Raw genomic sequence first — 15706 nt, 5'->3', positions numbered from 1 at the left:
TAGCTAATGTGACTTTCTTTAAATTCATGGGTATGGATGTGTGTACATGTGTAGGCAAATATGCAGTGTGTGTGTGTGACATTTTATCAAGTTGATTGCTCCTTTGAATACATTTGGAAAAGTTTATTTGGATACACATTTTCAGGATCAAATAATTGTGAAATATACTATTTTTAACATAATAGTGATTGTAAAACATTATACATGTTTCTAAAAATTTTTTTGAGGCACAGAAAGAGATAGGCAAAAGAATTTCCATTTACTGACTCACCCTCCAAATGCCTGTAATATCAGCCAGAAACTGATAACTGAGTTCAAGTCTGCCTTGTAGGTGGCAGAGACCCAAATATTTGAGCCATTGCTCGCTGCCTCCCAAGGTATATACTAACAGGAAACTGAACCAGGTTTGAAACCCAGATACTGTAGTGTGAGATGTGGGCATCTCAGCTACCATCTTTTCTTTAAGATTTATGTACCCATTTGAAAGATAAAGTTACAGAAAGCAAGAGGAGAGACAGAATCTTCTATCTGCTGATGCACTCCCCAAATGGCCATAACACCCAGAGCTGGGCCAATCTGAAGCCAAGAGCTTCTTCTGGGTCTCCCACACAGATACAGGGGCTCAAGTACTTGGGCCATCTTTTGCTGCTTTCCTAGGCCATAGCAGAAAGCCCAATTGAAAGTGGAGCAGTCAGGACTGAAACCGTTGCCCATATGGGATGCTGGCACCACAGGCGGAGAGGCTTAGCCTACTACGCCACAGCGCCAGTCCCAATAAAAATCTTTAAAAAAAATTTATATCAAAACTATATGTATGTTGTACATATTATTTTAAGCAGGAATTAAAGATTATTCTATGTTAAGTGGAATTTTGATTAACCTAACAATTCTTTTGTTTGTTTTTACATCTCAGAAAATGTAATGCTCAGTACTTGAGTATGTTAAACTACAAAACTGTTAACACCCTTAGGGCTTTATTCAATTGAGATTTTACTTTTTTAAAAAAGTTACTCTTCCTCAAAACTACTAAATATATTATTCTTGGTTCTTCTGTGATACACATTGGCCATTACTGAAATATTGATTGTTTCATTTGCCAAGCTAATATCCAATTGTGTGCTAAAAAGTGCAGACTTGCTTTTTTGTTTAAATATTGAATGACTGATTCATTATTTTAAAAGACTCTTGATATGCTTTGACTATTGAGTCATAAGAACTGTTGGTTTTTAAGAAACTCTTAACTTGTCAAAGAATTATACTTCAAATTGGTATTGGGGTGGCTGTTATGGTGCAGCAGGTTAAACTGCTGCGTGGAACACCTGCATCAGCTGTTGGAGTGCAGGTGTGAGGCCCAGCTACTCCCCTCTGGCTGCTGAGGCATTTGAGGAGGGACCCAACAGATGGAAGTATTTCTGTCTGTAATGCCTAATTTAAGATGGGGAGGGTGATTGTTTCATGTTGATTTTCTTTTTTTCCAGTGTTTATCCAACATATGATTTTGCCTGCCCCATAGTTGACAGCATTGAAGGTGTTACACATGCCCTGAGAACAACAGAATACCATGACAGAGATGAGCAGTTTTATTGGATTATTGAAGCTTTAGGCATAAGGAAGCCATATATTTGGGAATATAGTCGGCTAAATCTCAACAACACAGTGCTATCCAAAAGAAAACTCACGTGGTTTGTCAACGAAGGACTGGTAGATGGATGGTATGTTTAATGTTACTAGAATTGACCAGAAGTGATAACATGCTATGGTATATCAGTGATTTTAAACTGCCTGAGTGATGGGAAGGGTGACTGGGAGGAGGCGGGATGAGTAGTCCTGTAAGATTCCTGGCTCTTACCATCGTTTCAGTGGATGCATTAGAGTCCCTTCTCCTTGTTTTAATCCTGCAAACATGAAGTGTCCATTATGGACCGTGGCACACGGAATAAAAGACACACATAAAGGCACATCTTCAGCAGATCTTAGCATTAAATAGAAAAGAGGTCTTTCATAAATCTGGTTATACCTGTGGAGGTTCTGAGGTTTTTCTTTTCAGCTGGGTCCCAGGAAGGCCAGCATATCCCTTATTTGAGATGACAATGTAAGTGGTCTGTCTCGGTGGTGAGGACTCACCTGTGGAGCAGTGTGCAGAGGATTAAATACATAGAAAAAGTTAAAAAATCTCTATAGTATATATATTTTTTAAAGATTTATTTATTTATTTGAAAGAGTTACACACAGAGAGAAGCAGAGACAGAGAGAGGTCTTCCATCCACTGGTTCACGCCCCAATTGGCCATAACTGCCGGAGCTGCGCTGATCCAGAGCCAGGAACCAGGAGCTTCTTCCAGTCTCCCATGTGGGTGCAGGGACCAAACACTTGGTCCATCTTCCACTGCTTTCCAGGCCATAGCAGAGAGCTGGATAGGAAGAGGAGCAGCTGGAACTTGAACCAGCTTCCGTATGGGATGCTGGCCCTGCAGGCGGCAGCTTTACCCGCTGCACCACAGCACCGGCCCCTCTGTAGTGTTAATAACTTATAGGATTTTGGTAAGATAGATGAGTATAAAAGTTGCCACAGTCTTACAGCCACCTGTCTCTAAATGAAACCTATTCATGTGGATTATCATGTTTGATAAGTCTGAAAATTTTTTCCTGAATTAACAAGAATTATATGTTTATATTAATATCAATGTAATAGTAATCAAGACATATATTACGTAAATGTTGAAAAGTACTTATTTTGTCCTTTTAATTATGGAGCTAAATTTGATAAAAGACAAGTTTATCTTGGGGTCCATAAAAAGATGTTATTAGTTATTCAGATTTGCAAATTCCTGCAGAATGACAACCTATGTAAATATTTTCATGTGTGTATTCATACATGGATGACATGATACCGTCTTATCTGAATCTCATGGTTATGAATAGTGTAGGGGCCTTGAATGTTAAACAAAATCAAATAAAAATGTATTACATTATGGTTTTTCCATACTTGAAGACATCACAATTGTATCTTCAATTATGCTTTTACTATTTCTAGTTGTACATTTAATTTACTACAATATTAACTAGAAACAGTTTTCCTCTTCCATGATCATGTGCTCACTGGTGTTATGTCCAATTTGTATAACTAACTCTTAGTTCAAATATAACACACTGAGTATAACATTATTATTAATGAAGGTATCCTCGACTAGCTACATCTATGCATTTTTTTAAACCTCCATGGTATTTAAAATTTTACATATTTCCTAGGGATGACCCCAGATTCCCTACGGTTCGTGGTGTGCTGAGAAGAGGGATGACAGTTGAAGGGCTGAAACAGTTCATTGCTGCTCAGGTGAGTATGGCTTCACTGGCTGAATTTTCAGGTATTTCTATGAATATCCTTTTAATTATTTCTGCTCTAGTCCATGTTTATGCCTTATGATATGAGGGCAGATTTTTTTTTTTTTCCACAATGGAGCAAGTGTAACACTGTTTAGAGTAGTGTAAAATTGAGAATGACTTAAACTCTTAAGTCAGGATTGTACGAAGGCAGCTGAAATATTTTGACCCAGTGAAATACTGACTCCTTTTGACTCTGATCAGTGTATAGACTGAGCTTTTACCATGAACTGTTAAGGGGGTAAACAAATTAGTTTGTGTGCATTAAAATGTTTTTTATTTCAGTAGAAGTAAATTTGCAAGTATTTATTAGATTTGTTTTTTCCTAAACCTGTTTAGATTGAAGTAGAGATATATTCTAAGTAATTCTGTAGCCCTTAAAATCATTTTTATTATTGTTTTTCTAGGGTTCCTCACGGTCAGTTGTGAACATGGAATGGGACAAAATCTGGGCATTTAACAAAAAGGTAAATGTTTTACTGTCAGTCCTCTTTCCTGATGCTTGACTCTGGATTAACACACTAGTAGAGTTCATTAGTGTGCTTATGGTGGAGAAAAATTTGTGAATATTATCATTTTGCAGATTTTCAGGAAAATGGAATGTTTTCCTTTTTAAAATATATAAAGAACATTAAGCCTATTAGCTATCCAACAAGTAACAATGATTGAAACAAACTTGGAGTTGTTTTTCCTCAAATCTTTTTATGAACACTCTGCATTTCATTTTTCTGCTTTCAAGCTGCGAGTTCTCTGTAAGAAGGTATTACTTAATGCTTTTATTTGCCTTATTTAAACATAGCTTTTAGCATATTACATGTTATGACTTCAGATGTTAAATAGCTTTGAAGCACAATCACATTTATATCAAAGACTTGCTCATACAAACCCACTGAAAATGCATTATTCCTAGTTTTAAAAACATTTGTCCTCTGGTTTTCTTAGAGGCAAAGGGAAGTCTTGGCTAAATCCTGTCTGCTGTTCCCTTGTGTACTAGGAGGACAGAGTTTTAAAATAACGTGTTTCACTGAGTTGTATTGAAGATTCATTAAATGTAATTCCGTGGTTTTTTTTTTTTTTTTTTTTTTAACTATTTCTTAAGTGAAAGTCCAATGTGGAATACTGCATGTTGACATTGCCAATTACTGCTTGGGAGCAGATGCTTGGACACTATAATAAGGCAAATCATTAAAATGCCATGTTTTAAACTGTGGTTTCTGTGATTGTGTTCTGTAAATTCTTTTTTGTGATTGCTGCTTGATTGTGCTGATGTCTTGCTTCGAGAAATAGTTGTCTTGCATGTGCCTTAAATTTAATCATTTATTCTTCTCTGTTGGGTTAGTTTTTTGATACATAAAGGAATTATTAATTGGTTCTTTGTGTTGCTGCAGTTACTGATAATAAATATTATTAGAATTTGTAGGCAAAGTTAACTTTGGTGTACTTTTCATTAACAATCCAGTTTTTAAAAAAATTTTAATAAAGTTATGTATACACTTAGTTCAGATATATGAAATGTATATCAAATAATTATAATCAAATAATTCTGTAGGGCCTGTTAAGTTGATCCATATTCCCTTCTTTCAGCTTTTCTAGATAATTCTGTTGGTATTATTGCTCATATCTTTAAGTGAAATATTTGTGTTGACACTTTTGTTAGGTTCTTGGTGTTATCAGTTGATTTCCCATGATGCAAGATGAAAATTTGGGGTTTCACTTTTTCTCATAACCGTTTTTCTCATAGTTGATTTGTTTTGTTTTGTTTTCACTCTGTCATTTGCTTGCTCTTCTAATTCTGTCTCAGACTCTCCACAGGTTGTCTAAATTTTCTGCCAAGTTGCTCAGATGCCTCAGGTGTTCCTTCAGTTTTGTCTTGGACACTCTTCTGTGGGAGCTGTTCGCCCTCATCTGATCTAGACTGGGCTTCTTGGTTTCCACAGCTGTGTACCCAGGTCTCTTCATCATTGTCCTGGTTGGGGGATTGTCTGCTTCCTTCTGTTTTATTACCTTGTTGCTTTCCTGTACTGTATCCTCTGATAATACCCTGAGAAGGGGAGCCCAGAATGAAGATTTTTGAGACCTTGTATGTGACTTTTTTACTTTGAAATTTCAAGGTGATGTACATTGATGTTAGGTGTATTTTCATCCATATCCATTAGAAATACTTGTCGTTTCATCTGGAAACTCGTTTCTTTGGTTCTGGAAAATTTTTCCTGAATTCATTCTTTTTCTTTGTTTTTTTCTCTACTTTGTTTTCTTTATCTCACAGGAACGCTTCCTGTGAAGATGTTGGGGCTACTGGACTGGTTTTCTAATTGTATTTTCTCTTTCACGTTCCATCTTGTCTTTTGTCCCTGCTTTCTGGTAGAGCTGGTCAACTTCCCACCCTTCATTTGAGTTTCTTATTTATGCTATCACATTTCCAAGGTTTCTCTTGTTCTCTGAGTTTCCAAAATAATTTCCTATTTATATTTCATGATTTCTTTTTAATATTTATTTATTTATTTATTTTGTAAGAGTTGCAGAGAAAGAGGGAGAGACAGAGAGCTTCCATCTACTGGTTCACTACTTGGATGACTGCTTTGGCTAGCACTGCGACAGACCAAAGCCAAGAGCTTCATTTGGGTTTCCCACATGGACAGCAGGGGCTCAAACACTTGGGCTATCTCCCGCAGCTTCTCCCAGGCCATTAGCAGGGAGGATTGGAAGTTGGAGTAGTCAGGACACAAACTGGCGCCCATATAGGATGCCAACATCACAGGCAGCAGCTTTATCCTCCACGCTACAACACCATGATTTTAATAATAATGCCCCCCCCCCCCATTTGTAGATTCTCTTTCCTCCAGTTGTTATTTTGGTTTGTTTCTTTCATTTCAAAGACATTTCTCAGTTAACTTATTAGCTTAGTTATTTGTTTGTGTTTAATGTGGGAGACTGAGGAGTGATTGGCAGCCCTAAGGGTAAGGGTTGGGATTGTCAGCTGCATGTGTTTCTGCGGATGATCTGGCTGGGTTGGTTAGTTGGAGAACCTCCTTGTCAGGACCTTTGTATCTTGTCTGTTGGAATAGACAGTTTTCTAGGAGGGTGCCTTCTGTCACCTGCCTGAAGTAAAAAGGCCTGGCTGCCAGGGCTCTGGAGCTGAGTGCAGAAAGACGGCTGAGGGCTTTGACATCTAATGTCATACATTCATTGCTCTCCTTGTCTTCAGGGCAGTACCCTTACCTTCAGCTCTTTTGCTGCCCCCTCCTTTTCACAGAGTGAACTTCTATCTTTGTTGAGAGGAGGGGCAGTTGCCTGATGATGTGGCATGGAGAAGGGGATATTTCCATTTGTTTTTCAGCTTCTAGATTTTAATGTTGTCTTCTTTCCTTTCTGTTAATCCTTCTTGGTTTGTGCCCTTAAACAAAACAATACCTCTCATATTGTTTTAGAGGAGATTTGGGAGTGAGTGAAAGGAGATGAGCATTTTGAATCTGCTTTGTTTATCCTGGTGTCTGTGGATTCTTTAATCTTTAAACACCATCTTAAAAGCAGAACCTGTGCTGGTTTCAGCTGCCCACATAGTGAAACTGGAGTGATGCAGAGAAGATTATTAGTGTGATCCCAGCCCCAGATGACATGCAAATTTGGGAAGCGTTCCATGTTCTTTACTGTGAAGTCAATAAAACACAAAATAGGCAGAAAACAACAAAATATAGAATCATGTTTAAGTTTCATTGGTAGTGAAAGTGAAAATCTGGTCATGTACTTTCTATTTATATTGTTGGCCTTCCTGATGGCTTCCTACACTGAAACATACCCTTTCCTACCCCAGAGGTACGGACTGTTATGTAGACTTCATGTCACAGCAGTCTCTAACTAATGCTTAGTTATTTTCTAGCTTGCTTGTTCTTTATAAGCAGATAAAATTTAAGTGAGCTGTCTGTGAACTAAATTTAGTGAGTGCCGTGGCATTATGAAATAAGCTTAAAGGCAAAAATCAACCATTATTCTTTGGGCTCCCTCCAATTCTTGCTAACTCAGCATTTTTAAAAACAGCTTCTATTTCAAAATTAGCTGGAGTTTTTTATATGCTTTTTTGGAGACAGAGCCTTATCTTCTGAGTGAATTATATATGGTAAAGATAAGATATGATGCTCCAGCGATGTGGTGTTGTGGGTAAGCCACCACCTGTAGTAAGGGCACTGGTTCATTATCTGTCTGCTCCTCCTCCGATCTAGCTCTGCTATGGCTTGGGAAAGCAGTGGAAGATAGCCCTAGTCCTTGGGCTCCTGTACCCGCATGGGACACCTGGAAGAATTTCCTGGCTCCTGGCTTCGGATCGGCCTAGCTCCAGCCGTTGTGGCTGTTTGGGGAGCGAACTAGTGGATAGAAGGCCACTCTGTCTCTGTCTCTCCCTCACCCTCTGCCTCTGCCTTTCTGTAATTCTGCCTTTCAAATAAATAAATCTTAAAAAAAAAAAAAGAAGTATATTCAAAGAGACAATAACAAAAAATTCCCAAATCTAAAGACTATACAGTTATCCAGCTCTGGCCATTGTAGCCATTTGAGGAGTAAACCAGAGGATGGAAGACTTCTCTCTGCCTCTGCCTCTGCCTCTGCCTCTCTGTAACTCTGAATTTTCAAATGAATAAATAAATCTTCTTAAAAGAAAAAAGATGTGAGAAAAGATGCAGGGGACAGGGAGCTCTGTGGTAGTTAGTAATCTCAATGTTTCTCTAAACATACTCTGATTTTTCTTTTTCTTAGCCTAACTATTCAGCTTGACAGGAAACTAGTACATAATTTTTCTGTATCATAGTTGAATGAAATATATCCAGTTCCATTAAAAATAATTTATTTGATACTAGTAGACATTTCAAGGGCTCATTTTGATTAGCCTTGCTAATTTTATTCTTGATTTTACATAAGTGTTAAGATTTAAACTTTTTGGCCAGCGCCGCGGCTCACTAGGCTAATCTTCCGCCTTGCAGCACTGGCACACCGGGTTCTAGTCCCGGTCGGGGTGCCGGATTCTTTCCCGGTTGCCCCTCTTCTAGGCCAGCTCTCTGCTGTGGCCCGGGAGTGCAGTGGAGGATGGCCCAAGTGCTTGGGCCCTGCACCCCATGGGAGACCAGGAGAAGCACCTGCTCCTGCTATCGGATCAGCTCGGTGCGCCGGCAGCAGCGCGCCGGCCGTGGCGGCCATTGGAGGGTGAACCAACGCCAAAAAGGAAGACCTTTCTCTCTGTCTCTCTCTCTCACTGTCCACTCTGCCTGTCAAAAAAAAAAAAAAAAAAAGATTTAAACTTTTTAATAAAGGCAGAAAAGACATAGCTATAAGGTATTTGTTTCAGGAGCTGTTATTTGTCTCCATCAACCTTTGTGTTACTGATTTAATTTTTAATTTATGCCAGTATTTCAGTAGTCAGATAACAGTTTTCCCCAATTCTCATCCAAGCTCCCTTGCATCTGCCCCAGGTGAGTAAGAGAAAATATGTGGAGAGTAGAAACTTTCTCTCTACCCCCAGATAGGGAGGGAGTCTTCCACTGAAAATTTTTATAGTAAGTCCCAGTGAATTAGACAAAAGTGTACTTGTTCTGATCATGTGTGTTATGGGGGAAGGTCTACTCCATTCCATCCAATTCCTTCTCTCTCTGCCTCATGCCTACTGTGTCACCTCTTTGAAATCCTTAGCCTTTGGAATAATTTGAAAACCATCCAAACAGAGACTTTTAGAATTGTACAAATTTAGAACTTAAAGGAGTTTAAAAGTTTTCCATCCAAGGTTTCCCATACTGGCCTGATCCTACCCATCTTGTGGAGTGCTCACTAAGAACAGATTTCCAGATTTGGCTTTAGATCATTGGAATGATAATTCCTTAGGATTAAGTGTCCTTAGAATCTGTGCAATAGTTTCTCCAAGTTTTTACTCTAGTTAATCACCTGTGGGAAATAGTCTGCAGAGCTGCAATGAACTAATAAGTGTCTCAGATAGGATTGTCATGTTTTAGCTTCTTTAAAGAAATTTCATCTCACTGGTTTAAATACCAAACTGAGTAATTGCAAATTAAATCTTTGATCATTATAGCCTAGTAGAAGCTGAAAGAAAGAACCCTTAACTGGTGAGTGATCTTTAAGCAAAGGAAAGAATGAAACAGTAAATTTAGAGAGAAGCTGGTGCTGAATTAGTATGAAATAGAAGCGGATGAGGAGTAGCAGACAAGAAAAATTAGTTTTCCTTGGCCGGCGCCGCGGCTCACTAGGCTAATCCTCCGCCCAGCGGCGCCGGCACACCGGGTTCTAGTCCCGGTCGGGGCGCCGGATTCTGTCCCGGTTGCCCCTCTTCCAGGCCAGCCCTCTGCTGTGGCCCAGGAGTGCAGTGGAGGATGGCCCAGGTGCTTGGATCCTGCACCCCATGGGAGACCAGGAAAAAGCACCTGGCTCCTGGCTCCTGCCACCGGATCGGCGCGGTGCGCCGGCCGCGGCGGCCATTGGAGGGTGAACCAACGGCAAAAGGAAGACCTTTCTCTCTGTCTCTCTCTCTCACTGTCCACTCTGCCTGTCCAAAAAAAAAAAAAAAAAAAAGAAAAATTAGTTTTCCAAACTTAGCATGAGTGACCCTCTGAGGATTTCTTTTTCCCTGAAGTCATTCAAAATTTCCAGACAATGTCATTCTTTTCAGAAAGAAGATACCCTCAAAGTAAACAGAATACCCAACTTAACAATGATAATAACAGAAAATGCAAAATAAAACAAAGCCAGCCAAGTTTAATTAGCCAACACCACTGTTCCCTAATGAAAAAAATTGCTTCTACTACTTTACTTAGCTATTTGGCTCTACATTGTGTGCTGTTATCTACATTTTTCTCCCATATGCTTTATGTGTTGTGTAAACACTGCTCTTGTGATTGGTTGTCATGGATAATTTTAATTTGAACATGAATTGAGAAAAATAGATGAGCCTCAGAAGGGTATGCTACTGTGCTTGTAGAGGTAGATTAGGTTAACAGATAATGAGCATAATCATTCATTCAGTTAATCTGCATATATTTACTGATTATCAGTATGTACAGGCCCTTGCTAGAAATCAGAATACCTTGGTATCTATATATATACATATATATATGGCATGTAAGCCAATAGAAATATCTTGCTTAAACTTCTAATCTACAAACTTGCCTTATTATAGTGACCTAATGCTGTTCTGCTTTTGATCGAGTTATGCTACCTAACACTGAACTACACTGAAACACAAATATCTATAGTCTCTTAAACTGCATTTCTTCAACAGTACAAAATTGAGCATCATATTTACTTGTAGGATTAATTATAACCTGATAGTGTAATTTTTTTTCACCTTCTAGTACCCAATTTAAAAAGTATTTTCAAAGTCCTTCTAATATTACACTTTAATTGCTTTCTTTCAACTACCACTAGTTAATCTTTTTTTTTATTACCAGTAGTTATTCTTTTTTTTTTTTTTTTTTTTTTTATTTGAGAGGTAGAGTTACAGACAGTGAGAGGGAGAGACAGAGAGAAAGGTCTTCCTTCCGTTGGTTCACTCTCTAATTGGCCGCAACGGCCGCAGCTGTGCTGACCCGTAGCCAGGAGCCAGGAGCTTCTTCCTGGTCTCCTACGTGGGTGCAGGGGCCCAAGGACTTGGGCCATCTTCCACTGCTTTCCCAGGCCATAGCAGAGAGCGGGACTAGAAGTGGAGCAGCCGGGACTAGAACCGGTGCCCATAAGGGGTGCCAGCGCCACAGGTGGAGGATTAATTTACCATGCCATGGCGTTGGCCCCTCCAGTAGTTATTCTTGTGAATGAACTCTAAATCCTATATATAGTCTTTGTTTATAATTGCTTTTTTTTCTACTTGATAGCTAAATATTAGAGAAAAGTTAACAGATAAACCAATTAGTAAATGCAGTAACAAAGAAAACCAGTTAGTATTCCTGTGTTGTTACTTATTTATTTGTGATTTTTTAAAAAAAATTCTACAGTGTTTTAATACAAGGATTTGTTTGTTGCAGGTTATTGACCCTGTGGCTCCACGATATGTAGCATTACTGAAGAAAGAAGTAGTTTCAGTGAATGTCCCTGAAGCTCAGGAGGAGATGAAAGAAGTCTCCAAACACCCGAAGGTTACCCTACAGTTTCACTAATGTTTTTCTCTTTGTTAAAAGAAGGAGCAAGCAAGATAATGAGGAGAAATGTGCTTTTAATGGCAGTAGTGTGATTTGAGGATCATTTTCTTTTAACATTGTTTGTCAGAATTTGAAACCAATTGAAGTATTTCTTGCTGAAGAAATTTAGTAATAATCCACAGCACTTTGTAGAGAATGGTAACAATCAAATTTTAGCCATTTTTATTCTGTGGACATTGCATTTAGCATGTTGAGAGAATTTATGTCTTCCTGGAGTCCTTCCATACAAGTATACTGAGCTTGTCTTTGTGTGGAAGATGAGGTGCATTCTTTGTTAACCAAATTATTCACTTTTTTTTTTACATCAAAACATTGGAGTCTTTTTTTTTTTTAAAGATTTATTTATTTATTTATTTGAAAGTCAGAGTTACACAGAGAGAGAAGGAGAGGCAGAGAGAGAGAGAGAGGTCTTCCATCAGCTGATTCTCTCCCCAAATGGCCACAACAGCCAGAGCTAGGCTGATCCGAAGCCAGGAGCCTGGAGCTTCTCACATGGGTGCAGGGGCCCAAGTAGTTGGGCCATCCTCTACTGCTTTCCTAGGCCATAGCAGAGAGCTGGATCGGAAGTGGAGCAGCTGGGACTCGAACCATTACCCATATGGAATGTTGGCACTGCAGGCGGCGACTTTACCGTTATTCCACAGCACTGGCCCCAGATAGCTTAAATTTAATTACTAAATAGTGCCCTCTGAGTAAGCAAGGTATAATTGATTAGGGAGATCACTTTATAAAAGATGTTTATTTATGATAACAGGTAGACAGAGTACCCATCCACTGATTCACTCCCCAGATGCCTGCAATGGCCCAAAGGTTGGGCTTAGGATGAGCCAGGAGCCAATTCAGGTCTCCCATGTGGGTAGCAGGAACACAAACACTTGAACCATCACCTCCTGCCTCCCAGGATGCACATTAGCAGGAAGCTGGAATTGAGAGTAGAGCTGTGACTTGAACCCAGTCACTCTGACATAGGATGCGGTAGTCCCAGTTAATGTCTTTCTTTCTTTCTTTTTTAAAGATTTTGTTAATTTATTTGAAAGTTAGAATTATGGGGGGGGGGGGGGGAAGAGAGTGAGAGATTGAGAGAGAGATCCTCCATCTATTGGTTCACTCGCCAGATGGCCGCAGTGGCTGGGGCTGGACCAGGCTAAAGCCAGGAACCAGGATCTTCTTCCATGTGGGTGCAGGGATCCAAGAACTTGAGCCTTCCTAGGCTCACTAGTAGGGAGCTGGAAGTGGAGCAGCTGGGGGCTCAAACAGGTGCCCATATGGGATGTCTGTTTGCAGGCAGCAGCTTTACCTGCTAAACCACAACGCAGGCCCCGGATTATTGAATTTGATCTGTGAATTTTCATTTTTAACATTTCCCTCAAAGTATTTTCTCTTTAGCCTGCCAATATTCTTTTCTGAGCCTGTTATAATAGTTTTTATTAGATACTGAGTTTTCTCAAATGTCTTTGTACATTCACTGGAAAACTATTAAACACATAGTGTTTAAGTTACTTCCTCTTGTCTAGTTGCACATTTTTTATGTGAATTCTGCCAAACAAAAACTGAAATTTAACAAAGACAGCATTCTTTTTATTCCCCCTAACTTTTTTTTAAACACTACACACTTGGAAGGCAGAAAATTTGTCTTAGCTATGAATTTATAGAAGCCTTTCTTTAAAATTTGCCTTCTGTAATATCAAAGCATTCTGGTTTCCTCCTAAGGTTGTATCTGTTGCCCCATGGTGTTCTGTCCCAAGTGCTCAGGGATGATGTTATTTTCTGTTTTCTCTAAAAACAGTGAGATTCTGAAGGTAGCAAAGCAGATTCTGGTTAGAGAGAGTAATTATAAATAATATGATCTTAACCTCCAAATCAGTCAATGATTATTTTAAGCTGGATATCATCTTAGGGGCAGGCTAACATATCTAACTTCATAAATATTGTTAATGTTGTCACAGAGCAGGGCTTCAAACTAGTGATTTCTACACTGTGGCCAGTGTAACTATTTTTATAACAAGCTTGTAGTGTTTAAATGCTAAGAACAAAATTAGGAAAACCTGTGCATTAAAACAGTGGAGGAAAAGCAAAACATTTTCTTCCTAATACAGCACTGAATTGTTAATGGTATATCAGTGCAGACAGCTTTTCTTTGGTTAAAAAGTAAAGTGAATGAGGCAATAGATTTGCATACTGGATTCCACCAATACTGTCCTTTTCTTTTTCCTACCAGAATCCTGATGTAGGCTTGAAGCCTGTGTGGTACAGCCCCAAAATTTTCATTGAAGGTGCTGATGCAGAGACTTTGTCAGAGGGGGAAATGGTTACGTTTATCAACTGGGGCAACATCAACATTACTAAAATACATAAGTAAGTTATTTTATTTTCAAATAAACATGAAAGAGAAGTCTTTTATGTTTATTTACTTACTAAACATTACTTAATCCAGAACTATTCATGTTGCAGACTAGTAAATCTGCCTAGATATATATACTGCAAATGCTGGGCACAAATTAAGTTTTTTCCACATATGTTCCAGTTTAGTAATAGATTATCAGGGTGTAATGTAGAGAATTTCTGTGTCTAGATGTCAGAAATGATTCTGATTCTGATACCCCTAGTTTTTTTGTTTTTGTTTTTTTTTTTTTTTTAAAGATTTATATATTTATTTGAAAGTCAGAGTCACACAGAGAGAGGAGAGGAAGAGAGAGAGAGAGAGGTCTTCCATCCGATGGTTCACTCCCCAATTGACTGCACCGACCAAAGCTGCGTCGATCCAATGCCAGGAACCAGGAGCTTCCTCCTGGTCTCCCACGTGGGTGCAGGGGCCCAAGGACTTGGGCCGTCTTCCACTGCTTTCCCAGGCCATAGCAGAGAGCTGGATCAGAAGTGGTGCAACCGGATCTCGAACCGGCACCCATATGGGATGCCAGCGCTTCAGGCCAGGGCATTAACCCACTGTACCACAGCACCGGCCCTGATACCCCTAGTTTTCGTAATTTTTTTGTTAAATGGTTTCCCTGATAGAAGTATCCTTTGGATAGAATTTGTGTACATATAAATAGAATTTAGTCTTTATCCTAAAATCCTTAAAGTTGATTGGTTAATGATGAATTTGGCTTTCTAATTACTGGAGTGTGCGTATATATTTTGATTTCCAAGTTATTTGTGACATATAGTATGCTTGAGATGAATTTGTGTAAATTGAAATTTTAATTGTATAGTAAATCTTTATGATTGTATTTGTTAGATGTTTTTTAAATACAGTATTTCATATTTTATAATGCTTAGTGGAGGTGACTAAATAATAAGTATGTTCATATTCTTCATCAGATATATTTGTATTTCTTCTCCAGTGCATCCTCATTAGTATCTTGATAACATAGATTATGTCTTACACACATCTAGCACATATTAGAAGCTCAACTAAATACTTGGATTTTCTAAAAAATATTTATTGATTTATTTGAAATGCAGAAATACACAGAAGAAGAGAGACAGAGACATCTTCCAACTGCTGGTTCATTCCCAAAATGGCTGCAATGGCCAAGACTGAGCCAGGTCAAAGCCTGTTGCCGGGAACTTTTTCTGGTCTCCCACATAGGTGCAGGGGCCCAGGTTCTTGGGGCCATGTTCCATTGCTTTCCCAGGCGCATTAGCAGGAAGCTGAGGAAGCTGGATCAAAAATGGAGCAGTCAGGACTCGAATTAGCACCCATATGGTTGCCAGCACCTCAGGCAGTGGCTTTACCTACTACGTCCTAGCACTAATGGGAATTTTTCCAGAGAAAATCCCTTATCCATTTATTGAAAAGTTCTTTTGCATTGCTGACAAGTATAGTATATTTTCTTTGATTACTTTTTAACTTTCTCTTTAGAAACGCAGATGGAAAAATTGTATCTCTTGATGCAAAATTAAATTTGGAGAACAAGGACTACAAGAAAACCACTAAGATCACTTGGCTCGCAGAGACTGCACATGCTCTTCCTGTTCCAGCAATCTGTGTCACCTATGAGCACTTGATCACAAAACCAGTACTAGGAAAAGATGAGGACTTTAAGCAGTATGTCAACAAGAACAGTAAGGTAACCTGAAAGAAACCACATTTCACCTTTTCCTATTGTAGAAACTTACATTGAACTTTCAAAATTAATTTGA

General features: G+C 38.9%; 1 protein-coding gene across 16 annotated transcripts in view; it reads left to right on the top strand.

The window, feature by feature from the left end:
* Positions 1 to 15706, top strand: part of EPRS1 (glutamyl-prolyl-tRNA synthetase 1) — an 81537-nt gene that overhangs the window by 29327 nt on the left and 36504 nt on the right. For 10 of the 16 annotated variants that reach the window (XM_070055328.1, XM_070055326.1, XM_070055325.1 and 7 more), the window contains 6 exons: positions 1479 to 1712; positions 3249 to 3333; positions 3788 to 3847; positions 11390 to 11500; positions 13782 to 13918; positions 15426 to 15633. In XM_070055328.1, coding sequence (XP_069911429.1) covers positions 1479 to 1712; positions 3249 to 3333; positions 3788 to 3847; positions 11390 to 11500; positions 13782 to 13918; positions 15426 to 15633 — 835 coding nt within the window. Of the gene's footprint in view, positions 1 to 1478; positions 1713 to 3248; positions 3334 to 3787; positions 3848 to 4119; positions 4141 to 11389; positions 11501 to 13781; positions 13919 to 15425; positions 15634 to 15706 lie in introns of all 16 variants that reach the window. The other 6 variants (XM_051820578.2, XM_051820582.2, XM_051820580.2 and 3 more) reach the window with 1 other exon arrangement.

Source organism: Oryctolagus cuniculus, chromosome 13, assembly GCF_964237555.1.
Source record: "Oryctolagus cuniculus chromosome 13, mOryCun1.1, whole genome shotgun sequence".
NCBI lineage: Eukaryota > Metazoa > Chordata > Mammalia > Lagomorpha > Leporidae > Oryctolagus > Oryctolagus cuniculus.
Note: the sequence above shows the minus strand (reverse complement) of the source record. Positions and strands in the feature narration are given on the sequence as shown.